General features: G+C 42.6%; 1 protein-coding gene across 1 annotated transcript in view; it reads left to right on the top strand.

Moving 5' to 3' along the window:
• Positions 1-22,142, top strand: part of grik4 (glutamate receptor, ionotropic, kainate 4) — a gene marked incomplete at its 3' end in the record, with an annotated part of 238,875 nt that overhangs the window by 147,055 nt on the left and 69,678 nt on the right. The window contains exons 6-7 of the mRNA XM_079514315.1: positions 15,768-15,933; positions 21,118-21,296. Coding sequence (XP_079370441.1) covers positions 15,768-15,933; positions 21,118-21,296 — 345 coding nt within the window. The remainder of the gene's footprint in view (positions 1-15,767; positions 15,934-21,117; positions 21,297-22,142) is intronic.

Consider the following 22,142-nt stretch of genomic DNA (forward strand, 5'->3'; position numbering starts at 1 on the left):
AATGAAACCTCATTAACAAAGCTGGTTGGAATATATTTCATTAGAACATTGGATGCGGGAGGGGAATGAGTTTGAGGGAGAGGGCACCATTTTAATCACCAGGTGATTGGCTACAATCCAAATGATTGATGTGTTGGTCAGCACAAGTAACAGTCTTTGTCCATAATCATCCTGAGATTTGACATAATGCTGTTTTTAGAATGATAGTGAATGACAGCTGCATGCTTGAAATACTTCCTAACTCAACATTTGGAGATTTAGAGAGTTTGTTCAATTGCATAATCATTTGGTTATCAATTGCAAACTCATAACATCAGTATCACAGAACAAGCCAGTCATCCATAATTTGAACGCAATAGAAAAACATTTCTCAGCCTTTCTACATGACTGACTTGATGTTGTCTCTCTGCATCCAAACAGCTCCCAGTTGGATGCTAATTGGCTTGTCTGAACCCTGACATGCTGTGTTCTGCTGTTTGATGCAAGGCGTCTGTGAGGCATACAGAAGAAAACAAATGATTACTGGACCATTTCCTGAAGAAATAATGCAGAAAGCGTACAGTTTATCTGTCATGTTCAGGGTAGAGAGCCCACAAGTATTAGATTTAACATTCTATGGTGGCGAGATCGGTTCAAACTGTCACATCGAATCATCATTAGTATTAATCGTAATGTGACTGAACCCTTTGAATCACGAACTGTGTACATACATACATACATACATACATACATACATACATACATACATACATACACGTAAGTACGTACAGTACATACGCACGCACAGTCGCACACACACATGCACGCACGCACGCACGCACGCACGCACGCACGCATGTGTGGGCCCTTATAGGTCTGTAACTCTGAGACTTCTGGGGCTCCATGAAAATAAAACATTTGAGATCCGCTGTCCTAGTGGAAAGGAGCCAGCTTAGGTGGTTTGGCCATCTGGTTAGGATGCCTCTCGGGCGTCTCCCTATAGGGAGGTCCTCGAGGCACGTCCCACTGGGAGGAGACCCCGGGGCAGACCAAGGCGCAGTTGGAGGAAACACATCGACTCACTGGCCTTGGAACGTCTCGGGACATTCCAAGGCCAGGAGGAAGTCACCAATGTTGCTCTGGAGAGGGAAGTCTGGAACACTCTGGTGGAGCTGTTGCTCCCGTGACCCGACTACGGATAAGCGGTTGAAGATGGATGGATGGATGGATGGATGGATGGCCTAGTGGACTCCTAATGTGCCATACATAGTTTCATACTAAACTGGAGACTGACATTCAGTAATTGAGTCTCATCAAAATGATCAAAATAAGAACATTATAATGGTGTTTAGAATTTGCCACGGACAAGGCTGAGTCTTGCCACAGACACATTTGTCTGTGTACGGATATATTGATGACCCCTGATAAATATTCGATCAGAATAAATGTATTACCAAACGTCTTGTAGCCACCAGGTACGTTATATTTACAGCATCAGCTCAGCTGAAACCCTCACATTTCTCTTGTATAACCTCCTGCTTTTCTCACATTGATGATAGAATAGCATTGACAAAAACATTCATGTGTACTGAAGTGGTAAAATGTATCCCGTGTGATTCCAATGTGATGTGTCAAGGCCAGGCGGCCATAAATATTAATATCATGTCTGGTGTGCAGGCGGTGCGCTGGGCTTGAAGAAGGCTGCTGGTAGCAGGAGAACAGAGAGTTTACACATTTGCTGCAATGTGGGGAAGTATGTTTATGGGTTGAAGCTCAGGTTGTACTTGGCTGTAAAGTGGCAGTGGGTGGGATGTTGAAGGTTATGATATGAATGTCCTGGCATGAAATAAAATAAAATAGAATTGCATAGTGGAGAGTTAACGTTGCAATTTTCAGACAGACAGATACATACCATTTAGACACACATAAAACTGTCTTGAGTAAAAAGCTTGAGTAGACGATAAAATGCCCCCCCCCCCCCCCCCCCCCCCATATAAATAAATAAAATAATAAATAAAGGTGAAATATCCCTTTAAACAACAAATCTGAAATCATGTCCACCGTCATTTCAGAGGGTAAGGTTTATTTGCAGGACCGGTGCTTCATTTGCATGGTTATTGATTGTTTTATGCTTAGCATGGCAATCATCAGGACAACACACACACACGCTGTTTATTTGTTTTTGAAGCTGATCCCACTGTGCAGTCTCAGTGTGTGTTCAGTGTATGTACTGTGGAGCTGTTCAAAGTGATTTAAATGGACAGCGTGTCCTGTGGCTCAGCAGTACACATGGTGTGGAATTGGTTTTCATGGTGCTATAAACCAGGCTAGCATATCTTCTCTGACCAGAGACTATTTACCGGGTGGCTCCATTCATTTTTACACCATTTTCTCTACAGGAAGCTGCACCTCAGTCAGAAATAGTAGTGACACATTCTCTGTACCCTTCATATCCCCTTCAGGCACTCTCTCAATTCAATATCCTCTGGCCACTCTAGCGGCCGCTCTACCCCTGAGCCACTCCCAGTTACTCTAACCCAGAGGGTCCCAACCACTGGTACTACTAGTACCACTGGTGGTACTTGAGCCCCCCTTTGGTGGTACACAGAGGAGTCACCCAAAAAAAGGAGGAAAAAAGACAAAGGTGGAATGAAATATTTATATTACAGGTAGTTCTTCTGACCAAGCAATTGGTCGAAATAGGCTATCCAGCCGTGCTGAAATGAGGATGACAGCACACCTAGCCGTTAATGTTCTCAAAGAAGATTTGAGAACGCATTAATCACATTAGATTTTGTCAGAGCAGCAGCATTATTGGCTTAGGAATGGAACAAAATGGGCAGGTATACGCTCCTGTATTTTAACATCAGTTATTATGGTGGTACTTAGGAGAGACATATTTTCTGAAGTGGTACTTCAGTATAAAAAGGGTGGGAACCAACGCTCTAACCGAAAGGCCACTGAGCTGGTAGGGATGGGTAATGATGATGTTTAATCGCTCTAGCATCAAAGTGATCTATGTGGTATTCAAGCGATATCAGTTCTACTGTGTGGGTTCTTCTCAGGTCAGACTGTCTGCTTTTCTTTTTTAAACCGATACTTGAGAAAGTTCCATTTGATGTTGTAGATGTTCGGTGTTTTTACACACTTGACAGAAAGTGTCACAGCCCAAATAGTCATCAGAGCTCATTAGGATCATGTTTTATTAGGTCTTTAATTAATGGCATGCTGGAGGAGTTGAAAGGAGTTGGCTGTACGTGTTTGCTCACACATTGAATTCAACTCATTGCTTATTCATGACGGGTCGAGGAGCAGAGAGGAGACGTGAGCTATCTGTTGAATCTCAATAAGAATTTTTGCATTCCACCCACACACTTTCCTCACTTCTTTTCCAAATCTACATTCAGCAAAGGGTGTCCTGGGTTCTCTGGTGTCATAGCTTAACCTAGGCTGGTGTAAGGCCTGGTGTCAATGGTTACTGCTTCTCCTCAAAGTGAATCCATAGTTTCAGAGTATGACATACATTGAGTAAATATGTACATTGCAAAACTCAATACACAATTCCAAGTTAATGAATAATTAATATTGATCACTGCAAGTGCGTGCGTGCGTGCGTGCGTGCGTGCGTGCGTGCGTGCGTGCGTGCGTGCGTGCGTGAACAAATACATGTGTACTGTGGATGCCTGTCTGGGTTTCATACTCTGCAAGGCAAAATATGTTTTATTGCACTTTCAACAACAAGGCAATTAAACGCTTTACACAAAACATAAAGCATTAAGACAGAACATTAAGAGCAAATTGAGTGCAAAGAAACACATTTAAATACACTTAAAAAATGTGTAGAGGGAATTATGAAAAACAAATAAAATAATATAAACAAGTAAAATGCAACCGCAAACAGATCTTAATAGAGTTAGTATTAAAGTCCTAGTGTCACTCGTTCATCTTCATCCCCATGGTCGCAGACATTTTCTCTGAGAATAACATTGGGTCAACTTAAAATCGTCTCATATAAGCATTGTGGTCCAAAAATAAACAAACTGTCTTTGCAATATGGTCGGGGATGTGTCTCTGTAGCATTTACGATAGTCAGTCACTCATATTTGATATTTGATGTTTGAAAATGTAACTAATTTGGCGGCAGTAACATTAGCGTTTTCTCGCCGTCAGTTGATTCTTCATATCAAACTGCGACCCCAGGTAGGATGTGTAAATTGCGTCAGACTTCGGTGCTCTCTAGCAAGAAGCCCTTTCTTCTGTCTGTTTGCATACAGGCAGGTGTGTCATCTATCTCTACCTGATCTGATAATCACGACTTACGAGGCACGACAAGCTCGAGTTAAGCCTGGGAACCAGACAAATCTGCCACAGGTCGTAAAAAATCCCCAGGGAGATTGATCTGGCACTTTTTGGCTGTGACGTTGGAATCTGTTTGTAACCGCTCCTTAGAAATACATCTTCCACACCGAAGTTCCAGACTAATATCTACGCAGTGATATTAGCCTGGCATGGCCAGACTGCCACTGCTGACCCCTCTTTCACCACAGTATTGATCTGCCTTGTCAGTCTTCACCAGCCGGAGATCCCATGTGCATAATCTAAATTCACTCTTCACTATTCACTGCGCAAGCTGTCGTTTTTATCAGCTCACTGAGAGGAAAGCCACCAAAGCCCCCTCTCTCTCTCTCTCTCTCTTTGCTTTTGTTTCTTCAGTCTTCAGTGTCACTTTGATTTGCCCGTGCGGGAGGGGATCGAGGGCATAAATCAATCAAACTCTGTGATGCTGTCGGCAACAGAAAGTGAATTCAACACTGTGGATTTCACGCCTTGCTGCTGAGTGCTGACCTTTGTCAAGAACATCCACATCTTTTCATGCATTGTAATCTGCATTCTGCTGCTCTGTAGCGAGAGATAAAACAAAATATATTGGCCAACTGTTTACCATTTGCATTGTGTGATGCTGAGTTATGGTTTGTTTGTGCAGTGCAAATTAAACATTTGTTCATTAAACATTCCCACGTGTTGCCCTATTGAAAACAAACCCCTCACAAACAAACAAACAAACAAACAAAGTCCATTTTAAATTAATTTGTGTTGTAAAAAACAGAGCTGGTATACATAATTTGTCTCAGTAGAAAGTTTGCTAAATAAAAACACAGAGATGTCTGGCATTACGCTGGTGCCTGTACTGATATAAGGGGCGTGTTCGGAAATATCGCACTGAGCGCACTGTGCAATGCAAACTAATAGGCGAGTGCGCTCCGGTGCGGTGTTTCCGAACTTGCCCAAGATCAGAAGACTCCTTTTAGTCTTAAAAGAGAAATCCACACCAAAACACTGTGGGAGCCACTGGGAGGGGTGAGGAAAATGGAGAACAGGGGCATCTATGAATCAATTCAAGGCCATGTATGTTGGGACAGGATTATAGGCTCATTCAGGGTACATGTGTTTTGGTGTGGATTTCTCCTTTAAGAAGTACGCAATATTAGAGGTTTAAAAGCATTCCTTCTTCTCTGTTCCAACAACACGGCATCTTCGCTCTACCTGTGTCTGTCCAGGTTGATCAATAGGATGGTGATCTGATGGTCTGTGTTCCACTCTACTTCAATGACTGTTCGAGCATGTCTCTTTCCAATCGTTTTCATCTTGTCTTTTCCCCTTGCAATCCATCCTTTTTAGATGAATGCCAACAGCTGGTCTCCCATCCCTGAGGTAGACATAATAGACCACCACCTGTCCCCTCCCCTCCCCACGACCAACCCCATTTGATGATGCGCTGCAACGGCAATCCTGGCATTACTCGCACTGACTGATGGACTGTGTCTCATACAGCATCTGTTCTCGGTGGTCAACATTGATTGATCTGGCTTTGGACGGGTTATACGGCCAGGCCTTCGTATAATCTGTCTATGTGATTACCTCGAAACTGATTAGCAACGTCCGCACTGTGATGGAAAATGAATGGCTTTCATTCTGGCTTCAATTCACCTTCATATTGTGATTCAATTCACTGAATGCACTAGCTGTGCCTACTATTATGTTTACAGCCAACGGTCCAAGGGCAGTCCTGTCTTTTAAGCAAGCATGTGTTGTACGGTAATTGGTAGCCCGGTTCAATGTCATTGTGTGCGTGCGTGCGTGCGTGCGTGCGTGCGTGCGTGCGTGTTCGTTGATGTGGAGTGGGTCACTTCAAACAATGCAGATGCCACATGGCTAATGTTGTCTTCAGTCAGACAAAAGACCTGCCACACTCCAGCCCCCTTTGAAACTCCTGTGACAGTTTATTAAACAGAGTTGTGTTCAGTTGGTCCTCCAAGGCCAGGCTGACAGATGCAGCCGTTCATTACAGCTCAGATTACCATATGGTGTTAGACCTGCTCACCCAACTCCTCTACTCCTCCCCAACAAGAACCTGACCCCATGTGGGCTCCTGTAAGGTTTACAGAGGACACATCATGTACAGTTGGACAGTTGTCAGCTCCATGGCAGAGACAACGCAGGGTTTTACTGAGCACCACAAATGGGAAATAAGCTTTCACCTTCACTCAGAGTGGCATTGGAGTTTGTCTTGCTTATGTTCAATGAAATAAGAACATTCCATACATTTTTTTATAGTTCATTTTCTGTCTTCACTGTGTTATTGCAAGGTTACAAGGGAACAGGAGCTGGCTTGCATAACAAAAATAAAAGTTGCCAAGGATTTTGTAAAGTGAGATCAGTTTACTTGTCGTTAATAGTTAATCTAAATGGATCAAAGTTCAGTTTCAGTGTAATTGTCTGGTAATTGAGGAGTGTTCAGAGTTAGTGCCTTATAAAAAGGTTGAGGTGTTTTACTGCCAAACAGAGCGGCCTCTTCTCCTTGCTGTGTGTGTGTGTCTGTGTGTGTCTGTGTGTGTGTGTGTGTGTGTGTGTGTGTGTGTGTGTGTGTGTGTGTGTGTGTGTGTGTGTGTGTGTGTGTGTGTGTGTGTGTGTGTGTGAATGCCACCAAAGCCTCAGGCCTGTGAGAGCTTCCTCATTAAATGCCTGTCAAGCTTCTGTCTGACAGCCTAGCTTCTCTTGTCACATTGGAAGAACACGCATGCACGTGCGCTTATGTACACACACACACACACACACACACACACACACACACACACACACACACACACACACACACACACACACACACACACACACACACACACACACACACAAAAATATTGTCTTGTTTGAAATGACCAAACCATGTCACTGGTTGGCAGGTTCTGAACTGCCACAGCCAACCTCTGAGACATGTCCGGAAATGGTATGGAAATATTAAGATAAAAACATCACACCTGTGTGAAGTGAGGGGCACTCTTATCATCGTACATCATCATACAACATCTCATTCCAAGTCAATTCAATGGAGCTTTATTGACATGAGAAAACAAATGTTTACATTGCCAAAGCAAGTGTCACAATACAATGAAAACAGTTGAAAATGGGGAAAGTATATAGTTGGAGGGGGTACAGCATTTTGTAAACAGAGCTATATGTTTTTTTATGTTTTTTTTGTAATTGCATCGTTTTTTTTAAACAAATAGCAGCACTTTGGGACAAATGGCAGCATTTTTCTCAGGACTATTTAAATAGTAGGCTATAGACCTACTAGCCTGAGCTAACGCTAGACATTTCTGGCCTAGATGGCTCAGATTTGCGCACACCCTGGATTGGTTCACCGATCTGTCCGTCAGCCCCGGTCCTCTCCCCTCCCAGTGCAGCACTGTTATTGTGTCGACCAGAAGCAGAAGCCACTGGTTGCTGGAGTATACCATTCTAACGGACTGTCAAAGTTATTTCCACAGAGTCCGCACACGTTGGTTTTGTTCTTAGACGGTGTGGTGGGTTCTTCAGCCATTCTCCTCATTTTCCTCGCATAGCCTCGTTTGAAGTTCCACTGGTAATGATTTCCTCACGGTGTTATTTTGAGGGGTGCACACCGCTCAGAGCCCTGACGTCACATCATTTGAAGCGACGCCTACGCGGAAGGGTTGACTCCCACGTTTAGGCCAGTGCATCCCATGCGTAAATCCAGGCTTTCATTTTTCGACGAAATGAAAGCCTAGGTATCGAGGCTATAGACCTACAGAAAACTCAGATTTAAGATCTGTTTAAAGGTAGCAGCTCTGTTTACATGTGCAAGGTCCAGTGGTCTACTTGGTACAGTAGGTGCATAGTCTGTCTTCCCTTGGGAGTGGGGTCTGTCTGTCTGTCCTTTCTCTATTGCAAGGCTGTGTTCACTGAGTCTGTACCTAGTCATTGCTTTCCTAAGTTTTGGGTTGTTTACCGTGTTCAGGTATTCAGCCAATGTATATTCTCTTTTTAGTGATAGATAGCATTCCATTTTGTCTCTTTCCAGTATGCCAGGTAGCTTTTTTTTTGTTTTCTTATAGTCTGGTCCAATGGGTTTTCTGTCTGGTGGTTTTGCTTGCGTTTGTGTAGTCCCTGGACCAGCTGACTAAGGTTTTCTCCATGATTGAGGGCTATATTATGGAGCGTGTCTGGGTTGCCTTCTTTTAGGTGGTCGAGTGGGTTGAGTGGGTATCTCCCTAATTCTGCCCTGCAAGCATTGTTTGTTGTTTTACGTTGGGTGCGGAGGATGGATTTGCAGAGTTCTGTGTGCAGAGTTTCTGTTTGGTGTTTATCCCATTTTTCAGGTTATTGGTTGGTAAGGGGACCTCACAACCATAGGGAGATGGGTTCTATGACAGAGTCTAATATCTTTAAACAGATTTTTATTGGGAAATATTTTAACTATAATTTATGTGTGTGTTGGGACAAACACTCAAAACTGTGTTAGGACAATGTTTGTGTTTACAAACACCCTCAAAGCTGGCGTAGCTGCCCCTCAAAAATGGGTAGATTTCTCTTTTAACTACTTAAACACCAGCTTCTTTATTCCGGGGGTACTCCGGGGGTGTGCGGTGCGTCATCGCGTTGTTACGCTCAACACACGTGAATGGTAAAAATACCAAGACTCGACAGTGATGTCACTGTTATGCTATGCAACATGGAAGTAGCAAGGACTCAAAGCTGTTTATAAACCACAGTCTGTGACATCACTGACGACTCCTTGGTATCTTTATGCTACCGAGTCAACTTTCCACCGCTGTTTGGAAAATCCTAATGACACAAGGTTATAGATTGATGGCCGGTCCCTTCTCGTGTACCGGTGGCAAATGTGCCGCGTACCTCTGCACTAGACGTCTGGTATGGATTGCTGAGCGCAACACCTACTGTACCATCACCATCAGTAAGTCAACATCTACCATCAGAACCCATGCCAGAACCTTGTGGTCCAAAGGCAGCAGCAGCTTTAGAGGGAGAATATCAAAAAGTTATTCTCTTACAGCTGAGAGAAATCCCACTAAGTTACCATTTAATTAGTTCATTTAATTAAGCCTAATTGCCCACAACTCTTCTTTGTATTGTTATTCCCCATTTGGTCTGTCTCCCAGTGTTAGTCCAGTGTTCTGTCATCCTCTCTCTCTACTTCAGAGATGTCTTCTCCTGGTACTAGCCATAGTATTGCATAGTATATCTATTGCAGTAAACTAAATTAAAACTCCTTGATTATTACGCAGATAAGGCACCCTGGGGTTCATTAATGTTCCAATGATTTATTTCCTCTCACTGTTTAAATAAGTCATTAATTTTACTCCCTGCATTGGGGCCATGGTCGCACCAAACTATTTTAGAAGGAAAACTTCAGGGGGGGAAATCCACTTATAATAGAGCCACTGTGTTTTATCAGTCAGTTTCAGGACTATTTTTAAGTTTCATACTTCAGTTTAAGTCTTAACAGCCAAGGAGCAAGCAAATTGATTGTATGTCAAGAAAGTCAACATAATATTTGACAATATGTTGCGTCTTGTCAAATTGTGTTGATTCTGAATGAGCCAAATGGGATGTACCAGTAGAGTGTGTGTGTGTGTGTGTGTGTGCGTGTGTGCGTGCGTGCGTGCGTGCGTGCGCTTTTATGCGTGCGTGCGTGCGTGCGCTTTTATGCGTGCACAGGAGGGGCGAGCTCATTTTGCGACCTACGTAGCGGCATATGCGTTTTAGGTCGCGACCTAAAACTTTAGGTCATGACCTAAATCGCATAGGTTGTGACGTAGGTCGTAGGTCGCAAGATGAGCTCGCTGTCTCTCTGCATGCATTTGTGTGTTAGTGTTGTGTCAAATTCAGTGAACACTTAAAGGGTCACTTCACCCCTTTTGCAACCAGATCTTATTTGAATGATGTTTGGGAGACAAGAAACACTTTCCTGGGGATTTTATGTGGGTAATATGTGTTTTTAGATATTTTAGTATTTCAAAGTGTCCATGGGCTCCATGATGTCATGGACACTTGGCTCACTTATTTCCTGGACTACATGTTGTCTCAGTAAGACAGCCCTCCCCCTATCCACAAGGAGGAGCAGTGGACCAAAACATTATAGGAATTGTAGTCCAGGAAGGAAGTGAGCCCAGTGTCCATGACATCATGATGGAGCCCATGGACACTTTGAAATATTAAAATATCTAAAAACACATATTACCCACATAAAAACCCCAGGAAAGTGTTTCATGTATCCCAAACATCATTAAAATAAGTTCTGTTCTGTTTGCAAAAGGGGTGAAGTGGCCCTTTAGCTTAACTTTTATTTTTTATTTTTTTACCCTTTAACTTAACTTAAAGGACCACTTCACCCCTTTTGCAACCAAAACTTATTTTAATTATTTTATTGCCAGATACAAATTGTGCTACTATCTACAGTTATCTACAGTACTACAAATACTATTAACATAGTATTGCTTCAAGTTTCTAAGTGAAAGGAGTAGGATGGCTGCAAACTGCAGTATTGGGGATGAAGTTTTGGTCCCTCATGGCTCAAGCCTATTTATTAGCCTGCAGGTGTCAGGGGCTCCTACAGAGGAGAGAATGGTAGTTGTCAGTCGCAGCCATACCTCCTCCATCCAGATACCTAGAGACTCACTCCATGGGCACGGATGGAAATCCAATCGAGGATATGTGGGGACATGGGAGAAAGGTGCTGTATGGTCACTGGGAGCCGCACTGACAGGCAATCTGCTATGATGTAGAGGCTCTGTTCTCCCACCCTCCTCAGCTTCACTCCATGTCCTCCAGCATCCTTCAAGCACCGCTAGGCCTGACCAACCGGAAGCAAGACACAACACTGTTCCTTCTCTTTTCCCCAGACCAAACAATCTGTCTTTCTCACATCAACAGACAGATAACTGAAAGAGAGATGGATTCCATCGTGTCTGTAGGGGGAAATGGGGGAAGGGTTGTGCTTGAATTGAAGTGGGATGTAAAAGAGTTTGTTTCCCAGAGTTTCACCATGCAGGTTTGCAGTTTGTGCTGGATTCAGTAAGAAGGAAGAGCAGTGGAAAGCTTAAAGGGATAGTTCAGATTTTTTGAACTTAAGTTGTATGAAATACTTGCCATTAATATAGTGGTTGCAACTGTAATAATTGATTGCCCGAGTCCCATGGTGGGAGTTCTGCTCTGGTTTTGGTCAATATTAAGTAGTTCCGGTCATTTTGTGGGGGGCACTGGGGCCACGCAGTAAAAGTAGATGAATCCACAAAACGAACGTAATTTGTATTGTTGACCTATTTCTAAAATATTAGCGCGACTTTCGTTCAACTTTGACCCCTCTATCACATGGAACTATTTTTTGGGCGTAGTGATATGGACACAAAAAACATAGTTCTGTGTGATAGAGGGGTAAAAAAAGAACGAAAGTTGCACTAATATTTTAGAAATAGGTCAACAATACAAATGACGTTAGTTTTGTGGATTAATTTACTTTTACTGCGTGGCCCCCAGTGCCCCCCACAAAATGACCGGAACTACTTGATATTTCACCAACACCAGAGCAGAACTCCCACCACGGGACTCGGGCAATCAATTAATACAGTTGCAACCACTATATTAATGGGAAGTATTTCATACAACTTAAGTTCAAAAAATCTAACCTATCCCTTTAATGCGGTGAACTCAGATGAGTATCTCGCTTGACACAGATTTGGCTCATTCATACTTTGTGATATGACAGTGGCACTTGATGAAGATGAACATATTACTATAAATGTGGCTTAACTGTTAGCAGAGCTGGTATGATCAAATCACCATTTATCTATTTTGTAAATGTCACTCTGCTCTCTCTCTCTCTCACTCTCTCTCTCTCTCTCTCTCTCTCTCTCTCTCTGGGCAGTGTGCCTACAGATTGCAATTGTTCAGCACTGGTTGTAAATAGATGTTTGTAACGTTTTTAAATTAAATAGTCATGCTGCATTACTCATGCATTGCTGCACCTATTATTTCCAACAACAAGGCCATGTTCACGGAGGTGGAACGAAACCTCTTTTTAATAATACACAACAATTCCATACTTGTACAGTATCGCTGCACAACTCCCTGAGTCCTGTAGTGCAGTGTTTCCCAACCTTTTTTGTCCCAGGGCACACTTTTCATAGCCTAAAAATCTCAGGGCACACCTAGATATACGGTCTATAGGCCTATCTATATACATATGTGTATGTATGTGTATATAATATATACAGTATATATATATATATATATATATATATTTATATATTCATCATTCAATATTTTGAACTAAAGTTCATGGTTCCAAAAAATGAACTATTTTAGTTATGTTTCGTTCTTTCTTTTTTGAATTATTATTATTATTATTATTATTATTATTATTATTATTATTATTATTATTATTATTATTATTATTATTATTATTACCATAGTACCACAGCCCATAGCCATATAGAACCTCAGACTTTATTAAATAAAAAAACTTTGGGGATTTAATAATAAAAAAAATCCTTTAAAAATGCCACCTAATTCTTAATCCTTTTCCTTGTCTTTATTATGGGCCAACTTGTGAAAGCTGCATGCTTTTATTGTGAAGGGTCTCAGTTCTCACAGCCTGCATATTTCCACGTGCTGTTGCTCACAACGCGTCCGCAACGCGTTGTGAGCTTGTAAATCAGCCATTTTCAGCATGGAACACGTGTACGACGAAGAATAAATCAGGCATCACTGCGCTTCTGCGGAGGGAGGGAGATATATTGTGTTGGCCGAACGATGCGATCATGTATGGACACTTGGACAGTTGGACAGCTATTTTTCGTGGCACATTATGCAACAACGTCACGTTTACTTTACCTCCTCAGTGTTTGGGTCGGGACATGTAGGACTGCATGTGTCTGCTGTCTACGTGCATATGCGCGAAATGTAGCGTCTTCTGGATGCATCTCTTTTGCATTAACATTTCAATGGCCGAGGGTCATTAGAGTCTATTGTTCCGTCGTTATCGCACGTCTAATGGTTAGACGTGTGACAACAACAACGACGCAACAATAGGAAGCCTGCAGCCCAGTAGCTATAATATTGCTTTCGGGGGAGGGTTAGTGTTATTTTCGGTCAAATCAGGCGGCACACCTGGACACATCAAACGGCACAGTAAAGTGCACACAGGTTGGGAAACACTGCTGTAGTGTGTAGATAGAGTACAGTGTGTCGTTGTGTAAGGTGTTTTTTTGTCGATTGCCGATTTTCAACCCATTAACAGGCATTTAGTTCTTTTTTTTTCTCTCTCTGGAGATTCCTCCATGTATTTATTCTGTTTTTTATTTTTTATTAAAAATTTTATCCCACAATTTTGTAACCCATTTTTCACCCCTGTGTCCTGGGCTCTACACACCCTCCAAACTGGGGCAACGGACTTGAACTCATGCTTCCTTCATGCATGAGTGTCCAAGTTTCTCCTTTACACCTGACAGCGGGGAGTTTCCCTGGTTGGACGTAGCGTGTGGAAGGAACACGTTATTCCAACCAGTTCCTTTCCCCTCCATCAGACACCCCGGCTGGCCAGGGGGAGGCAGTTTAGAGACCAGGATTACTGCATGTTTTTGTGAGGGTACCTACTCTAGGGGACATAGGGAGAACATGCAAACTCCACAAAGAAAGGCCTGTGGCCTGTGGCCTATTCTGTGGTTCATCCACACATATCCACTTGTATCTGTGTAGTGCAGTTGTATCTTTTAAACAGAGGTGCACTTGATCCTTTATACAGAGATATGTTATTATCATTCTTATGATCAACAACACATGATGTGTATGAAGCCATGCAACATTTGTCTGTAAACAAAGCATGTGGGATGGACCAGATCACTGCAGAGCACCTGAAAAATGCTAGTCTGAGACTAGCACCTCTTTTATCTATCAGTTTGACTGGTTTTATGATCCATGGTGAATTACCCGACTCAATGCTTTCAGTATTGCTTGTCCCAGTTATTAAAGATAAAGCTAGTAAGGTTAGTAGCCTGGATAATTATAGGCCCATAGCTTTAGCCAGCATCATCTCCAAAGTAATGGAAAGAATCCTACTGGATAGAGTAGCTGAGTATATTCACTCCTTTGATAACCAGTTTGGTTTTAAACCAAAGCATGGTACTGACCTATGTATTTTCGCTCTCAAGGAAATTGTGAGCAAATACAAGGCTAGTAATTCATCAGTCCTCATGTGTTTTATTGATGCGTCCCGTGCCTTTGATAGGATTAACCATAATAAGCTCTTTATGAAAATGAAGGAAAGAGGAGTGCCCGGTTTTATTGTGAGGGTCCTGGCCTACTGGTACGCCCACCAGACCATGCAGGTCAAATGGGTTGGGAGTATATCAGCTCTATTTGGTGTAAGCAATGGCGTGAGGCAGGGGGGAATTTTATCCCCTATCTTATTACCCCTATCTTATTAATTTATATATGGATGGCTTGTCTGCTCAACTGAGAACCTGTAACACAGGGTGCATGGTCGGGGAACATTAGTAAACCATCTGATGTATGCAGATGACCTGGTGGTCCTCAGTCCCAGTACTGCTGGTTTACAACAGCTCCTTGACATTTGCTCTAAATATGGTGTGCAACATGATATAAAATATAATGCCAGCTAAAGCGCTGTTCTAAAATGTAGAACAGGACAAACGCCTTAACTTTCCTATGTTTAAACTATCAGACAATAGTCTAGAGGTCTGGAATAAGTTAAATATCTTGGCCATTTTATTACTGATCAAATGACTGATGATGATGATATACACAGACAATGTCGGAAGTTGTATGCAAACACTATTGCCCAAAAGTTCAGTCATTGTTCCACTAAAGTGAAAGTGTCCTTGTTCAAGGCATATTGCACACCGCTTTATACTGCACACCTGTGGTCATGTTGTAAAAAATATAGCATGCACAGGTTGCAAGTTGCATAAAAATCTAATGTTTAAGTTCATGAAAAGGCTGGATGTATCGACAGACAGTATCATTGTAGCACTTTCAAGCCCCTCAGTGAGCTGTTCACGTTATACATCAAGATTAAGGGTGCACTGGCTAAAATGCCTGTACTGTATGTTCTGCCTGTGGGTTAAGTTATGTAAGTTATGTATTTGTTTTACATTATTTTATGATTGTATTGCCTGTATCTCTTGTATGTTAACCCTGTGTATGTATCTTTATGGACCTGAGTCTGCTAATAAAGTTGAATTGAATAGAATAAAGGGTAGTAGCATACAAATGGAAATGCAAGGTGACGTCCAAGGTAGGGATGTCGCGATCAATTTTTTTTGCTCCCGATCCGATTCCGATCATTTGAAAATGACGTGATCGGCCCCGATTTCCGATCACCCGATCCGATTGGAACAAACCTAGTCCAAAGCCTTGGTTCACTCCATTCTTTGTGTGTGTCTACGTAGGTCCCGTATGTGAAGGTCGCTCCCGAGGACATTCTGAAGGTTCAGTTCCCCCGCTTCACCACCCTGGACATGAGGCCCACCAACAGCGACATCAGCCTGGCTGTGGCCGGCCTTCTCACCTTCTTCAACAGCACCACCGCCTGCCTCATCTGTGCACAGGCCGACTGTGAGTGTGGCACAGCACAAATATATGAAATCTACAGTAGATGCATGCACAACAGATTGAATGTTCACACCAATCATATTCAAATACTGCCAACTGTTCACATCTGCAGGCAACAGGAATAGTTGATATAGCTGTGTATACAGTATATATAAGCATGCATTTTCTCACACACGCCCACACGCACGCGCAAACACACACACAACATCTCAATCACATCTCTCACATCTCTCAATCAACATACACTATTTTGAAGCAGCTGTAAACAACTCCCACGCTGTGTGGGACCGACTCGATGTGAGAAACCCAGAAGTAAATTGCATTTATTTTCCTCCATCGGTTCAATAATATCCTCATCATTTAGAAATATCAAGCAATGGCTTCGCGGCTCTCCCTTCCCATCAGCAAAATGTTACTTCAGTGTGGCGCTGACACAGTGGGCGCTCTTATCAAACAACACCTGCTGATCATGTCATGTACAGCATCGAGAGAAGACAAAAAAGAATAAGAACAAAGTAACTGTCACCTTTATTGTCACATCACAAGCTTACAGATGTAAAAGTGTGAGGGAAATCTTTTTTTTGCACAAGCTCCCTGTGTTTTGCGGTTCAAATTTTGTCTTAAGAATAAAGAAAGAAAGAAAGTCTGATAATAACAAGACATAATGGGCAGCGATGGCCTAAGGGTTAGAGGAGCGCACTTGTTGCCGAAAGGTTGCCGGTTCGATTCCCCGACAGGCAGGAATTATCTGGGTGGGGAAGTGATTGGTCATCACTCACCCAACACCGCTGAAGTGCCCTTGAGCAAGGCACTGAACTCCCAACTGCTCCAGTGGAGCTGCTTAGTGGCCAACAGTATAAGACTGTGGTTGTACTGGTCAGCTCCCACGTTTTAATGTGTGTGTCTGTCTGTGCAGGGCGTTGCTGAAAATGAGCACTTGTGCTCAGCTATACTACCCTGGGTAAATAAAGGAGAAAAAAAAGTACTAAGATGTATGGTCAAAACAGAAAATAAAGATTAGGCAGAATGTCACAGTCTATTGTACAAGTAGACTACATTTAGCAGCAGATATGAGTGTCACGCCTGTCACAGACATGCGCAGAGCAAGTTCTGTCAGGAAACTCAGTGCAGTTGCTGGCGGCCGTCCAAATTGGGACACATTAACTCCACGTCCACATCCAATCACACACTCATTCCATTCTCAGACCGCTTAATCTGGAAGTTTGCACTGCTCATTCCTGCCTGCTTTGCTGCTGTCATGCTGCTGCTGCTGCTGCTGCTGCTGCTGCAGTGCTGCACACACCACTGCTGTCTTGCTCAAACACTGCTGCGCACCCGCCACCACCCCAGCCACCATCTGTTGTTTTGGATCTGCTGTTTATGTACAGGGGATTCTTAGTCCCTATGGTCGGGACTGATGCGCTTTATCCGTATACATAAAAAGCAGATCCAATTCAATCGCCAAACCATAATAAATATATTGCTCATTTTATATTCAATAAATATATATTCTAACCATCCATGAGTTGTCCTGACAGAAATAGAAATGTAGCCATGTTTACATAATAAAGTGACAATGATTGTGTGATGACCTATGGCATGGTGACAGCCTGATGGTTGATACAGGTGGAAACTGTTCTAAATTATGGAATGGAATGAATGGCCTTTGATAGGTATCGCTTGTCTTGCTGCTGTAGTGTCCATGCCAAAGACTACTTTTGGAGCTCGCCCTAGTCCCACGTAGTGGCGTGAACAGACTATGGCTGGGATGGTTAGTGTCCTTGATGATTATGCTCAGCCTTGGCTATATGCACTGCTTCTCGTATGAAAAGAAAAGCCTGGTTTGGTGTGTCATGAATACCGTCTATGTCATGTGCCTGTCCCCCACCTTATTGTAGGCTAGTGAGCAGTAAAACTAAAAGCTTCTGGATGAAGTTACAATGACTCTGCATGGCATCGGCTAACATTTCTCCTACAGTGCAGAGCTTTGAAGAAAATCAGTCTGACATATCAGCCTCTCGGGGGCTTACTGATTTGTTTAACAAAGCACTAGACTTCAAATGAGTGTTTGGTCTCGTCTTTTGTACTCCCATTGTAGCTGCAAGAAATGTTTGTCCTGCTACATTTTATCCTATACAACCTGCTCAATATTTACATTTCATTACATCATATTAGTTCTATAGAACCTGCCCAATATATGCTTCTCTACAACATTGATTTTAGTTTCTGCTCTCCTCCCTCACTTCACAGCGATCGCTCACACATCATCTCAGGAATGCTTCAGCCTCCTGTCACCACAACAATATGGCCTTGTGTTAGCTCAGCAATCTGCAGTCAGCTAGAAAATAACATGAGTGTTCTGTAATAATACGTTGGTGACATTGAATTGTGCTAGAAACCAGCTGACTGTTTTGGTGTTAGCGGGTAAAATCTGACCCATGAACACTGTTTAAAATATTATTTTGGGTTAGTGCAGTGATATTCAACTGGCGGCCCGGAGGCCAATTTCAGCCCGTCGTAATTTTCTTTTAGGGTTAATTTTTCACAACCTAACCCCCCCCCCCCTGCTGATCCGGTCTAGATCTAGACTCTGGAGTGGATATGTAAATGATGCGCCCTTGTCTGTACGTTTGAAGTTTCGGATGTGGAAGGGCGGGCCTTAAACCGTCCGGAACGTGGAACAAACTAGGTAGTGTGAGACTTGAGTCAGACTGCAAGAGACGTAACAAACTAAACATGGAGGAGACAAAGATTGCGTTTCATTATCATTTTGAGCCCAGGTTTGGTTTTCATTTAGTCTGTACAGTAAAGGTCTGAGTGTACAAATGGAACCAAATGGATCATGATGTGTACACTTAAAGATGGAGTGCCGTGATCTTTTTTCCACCCTAAAATATGATCATCAGGTCTTATTGTCAAAAAAAGTGTACAGTATTTGTTAAAATGTTGTTTTTATGTGTACACGCCCACCAGTTCATTAGGTATGCCTGGTTTGCCTGGTGGGTGGTGATGGGTGGTGATCCACCTGAACTGAAGCCGCACCCACAGCTGTAGTTGTATGATAAAGGGGGAGGGGTTAGGGGAGGGGCTGATAGTGTGGTGTCACTATATTACTGTTTATTTCATTGGCCCGTTTGACTGTCAAGGGTTCAGCCTCCAGGAAGAAACCCTAAATACAAAGTTAATACACATACACATTACTTGCACATAAAAACGACTCCAGTGTGTCTAATGAAGTACTGTCACCTCATAGACACATGAAAAACTGGAAAAATAGAAAAATTGTGGCACTCCATCTTTAAAGTGAAGTGCAGCACATGGAAGACTTGTAATGCACCACTTCACAGTTCTATCTATCCCACTTGGGGTAGTTTGTTTATTGAGTCCTGCATCCTGGCCAGGTGGTGTTAAATCATCCTGATGACATTAAAACACATGACTAATCTTTCCTGTGTTCATACGCTGCCCACGAGCAAACAAAAATAGGGGGAGAGAGTATGTGGGGAGAGAGTATGTTTTGCACTCAGAGTGTGTGTGTGTGTGTGTGTGTGTGTGTGTGTGTGTGTGTGTGTGTGTGTGTGTGTGTGTGTGTGTGTGTGTGTGTGTGTGTGTGTGTGTGTGTGTGTGTGTGTGTGTGTGTGTGTGTCCGTTACCAGCTAATCAAACTTTGCACACATACTCCCTGGAGGCTCAGTAAATATCGGGCGATTCGGTCCTACTTTTAGATTGCCCTATAACTCTCCTCCAATATTTTTGAGGAGCACTGGCCCCTCCTATGTCCAGCTTTGAGGGTCTTTGTAAACAGAAACTTTGAAGACAAAAGTGTGTAAACACAAACATTGAAGACAAAAGTGCGTAAACACAATCATTGAAGACAAATGTATGATGACTCACTTCACACGGGTGTGATTTATTTGCCAAGTTCCCAGAGTAGCTTTATTGTAACTGGCACAGCAGGTCTCTGTGGATTGAATATTATGTTGGAGTCAGCCAGGTGTATTTCACACTATATGCACCTCACAAATTACACACAACTGCTCTGGCTAATTAATATTATCTTAGCAACCTCAGTGGACCTGGTACAGTATATGCAGTAACTGATGCTGTGCTGCTGAGAATGTCTTGATTAAGTTAATTATTCTCCGTTACCTACTCAAATGCATGAGACAATCCCCATGAAACAAAGTTAACGCCTTTAATATATCTTTGAGGGGCGCTCGCCGCTAGCCCTTCAAAAATCCAGCTTTGAGGAAACATTGTCCTAACACAAACATTGAATGCCATTGATAATGAATGGCCAGTTTTGAGTGTTTGTGTAAAAACAAACATTGCATAAACACAAACATTGTAGACGAAGGTGCAGAGGACTCAAATTCTGATTGCCCGGAATGAGATGATGTATGATGATGTACCATGATAAGAGCGCCCCTCACTTCACACGGGTGTGATATAAAAAAAGTGACCCGAAGTCACGCAAACATAATGTAAAGAATATGGCCAATACAAACAGTATAGTGTCTCATCAACTTTTGCATCTGTTGTCGTTGCATATGGGATATAACTTATTATACCTCATTTTGTGTACTTGGAGTTACAAAACAAATGGTGAGTTATGAACAGAACTAGCCTGGCCCAGCCAGTGTGCTTTCTGGTCTAGAGGGGTGGGCGCGTATGGAGCAAGTGCTGGAGAATATTGGTTCACTGATCGTCCGCCCCTCCCTGGTAGAAAACAGCGGAGAAAACTGACGTCACCATTATTTCGAGCGACGCCCCTCTGCACTGTAGTTCACTCCCCACTCCTAGACCAGGAAATGTATCTCGTTCCCCCAGGCTTTCATTTTTTGAGCCGATGCAAACAAAAACAAAAGCCTGGGTACCGATAATAAAAACACACCAAAACGTGCATTCTTTGTGCTCCAGTACTCATACAGAATGTTAGGCGCCAGTGGTACACTCCTACTGTTTAGCTACAACGTTTTTTATCAACTGTCATCTCAATTTACCGTACAAACAGTAGTAGACACACACTGATTTAATGTACCCAAGTTGGACAGTGTTTCGTGTTTGAAACTTTCTGCTTGAAATCATCTGAATCACAACAGAAACATAACTAATATTATCTCTCCAATTTGAATTGTGTTCTTATCTGTTTAGAATGTGTTAATGTGTGTGACACCCTGTTTATAGGCCTATTGAACCTGGAGCGTCTCCTCAGACAGTTCCTCATCTCGAAGGAGACCCTGTCTGTACGTATGCTAGATGACAGCCAGGACCCCACCCCATTGCTCAAGGAGATACGAGATGACAAAACTGCCACCATCATCGTCGAGGCCAACGCCACCATGTCACACATCATTCTTGAACGGGTGAGTCTGGTCCTCAACATACAACGATTGTTTGTGGAGTATAGTAACTATACACTTATAACCACAACACAGCAATTATGACTGCTTTGACCCCTAGCTATTTGTATTGTATACTATATTGTATGTTGCATTATTCTCAGTGAATAATATAGGGCATGAATAATATAATATCCCGACCCGTACACGGCCATAATCCTTCCAACTATTGTGAGAGTGAGAGTTATTACCGGTAAGTGCTTTTAGCCTTGGCTTGGGCTCAGTGTTTAAAGAACAGCAATGGATCAGAAAAAATAGTCTGAAATAAAACACATTGCTTTATTAAATTATACGTACAAGAACATTAAATCACCTTGGTTCAGTGATGAACACATTTAGCGCCATTGCCGTAGATCTACGCCAATTCATAAATAGTATCACACGATTGATGTACGGCAATTGGTCTTTTATAGTGCTTATAATCAATCAAGTCGTAATGTTACTTGCATTAGCATCGGGTTGCTGAGTGATGTTGTCAACAGCAATGGAGATCTTGAACTGTGTACGCATCTGCACCCACTGTATCTGTTTCTTTTGATCGCCTTTATCTCCAAATCCTTGTCCCAGATGGCATTTCTGGTCAAAGCAAGGTTTATTCGACGGCCAATAGCCAACACTGTAATCGTCAGCCTTTCCGATCGTTGAGCGGTAGATCAGGATATGGTCCGACACCACACACAGTGTAAGTAACAGAAGTAACATTCGGTCGTGGGTTTTGGCTCTTCAAATTTAGGGGAAATCCTGGCGTGAGTTACTGTACAGAAAATGTATTAATTAATCCTGGCGTCCAAACGGTTAATCACCTTTACG

The sequence above is a fragment of the Electrona antarctica genome (assembly GCF_951216825.1).
Source record: "Electrona antarctica genome assembly, chromosome: 11".
Taxonomy (NCBI): domain Eukaryota; kingdom Metazoa; phylum Chordata; class Actinopteri; order Myctophiformes; family Myctophidae; genus Electrona; species Electrona antarctica.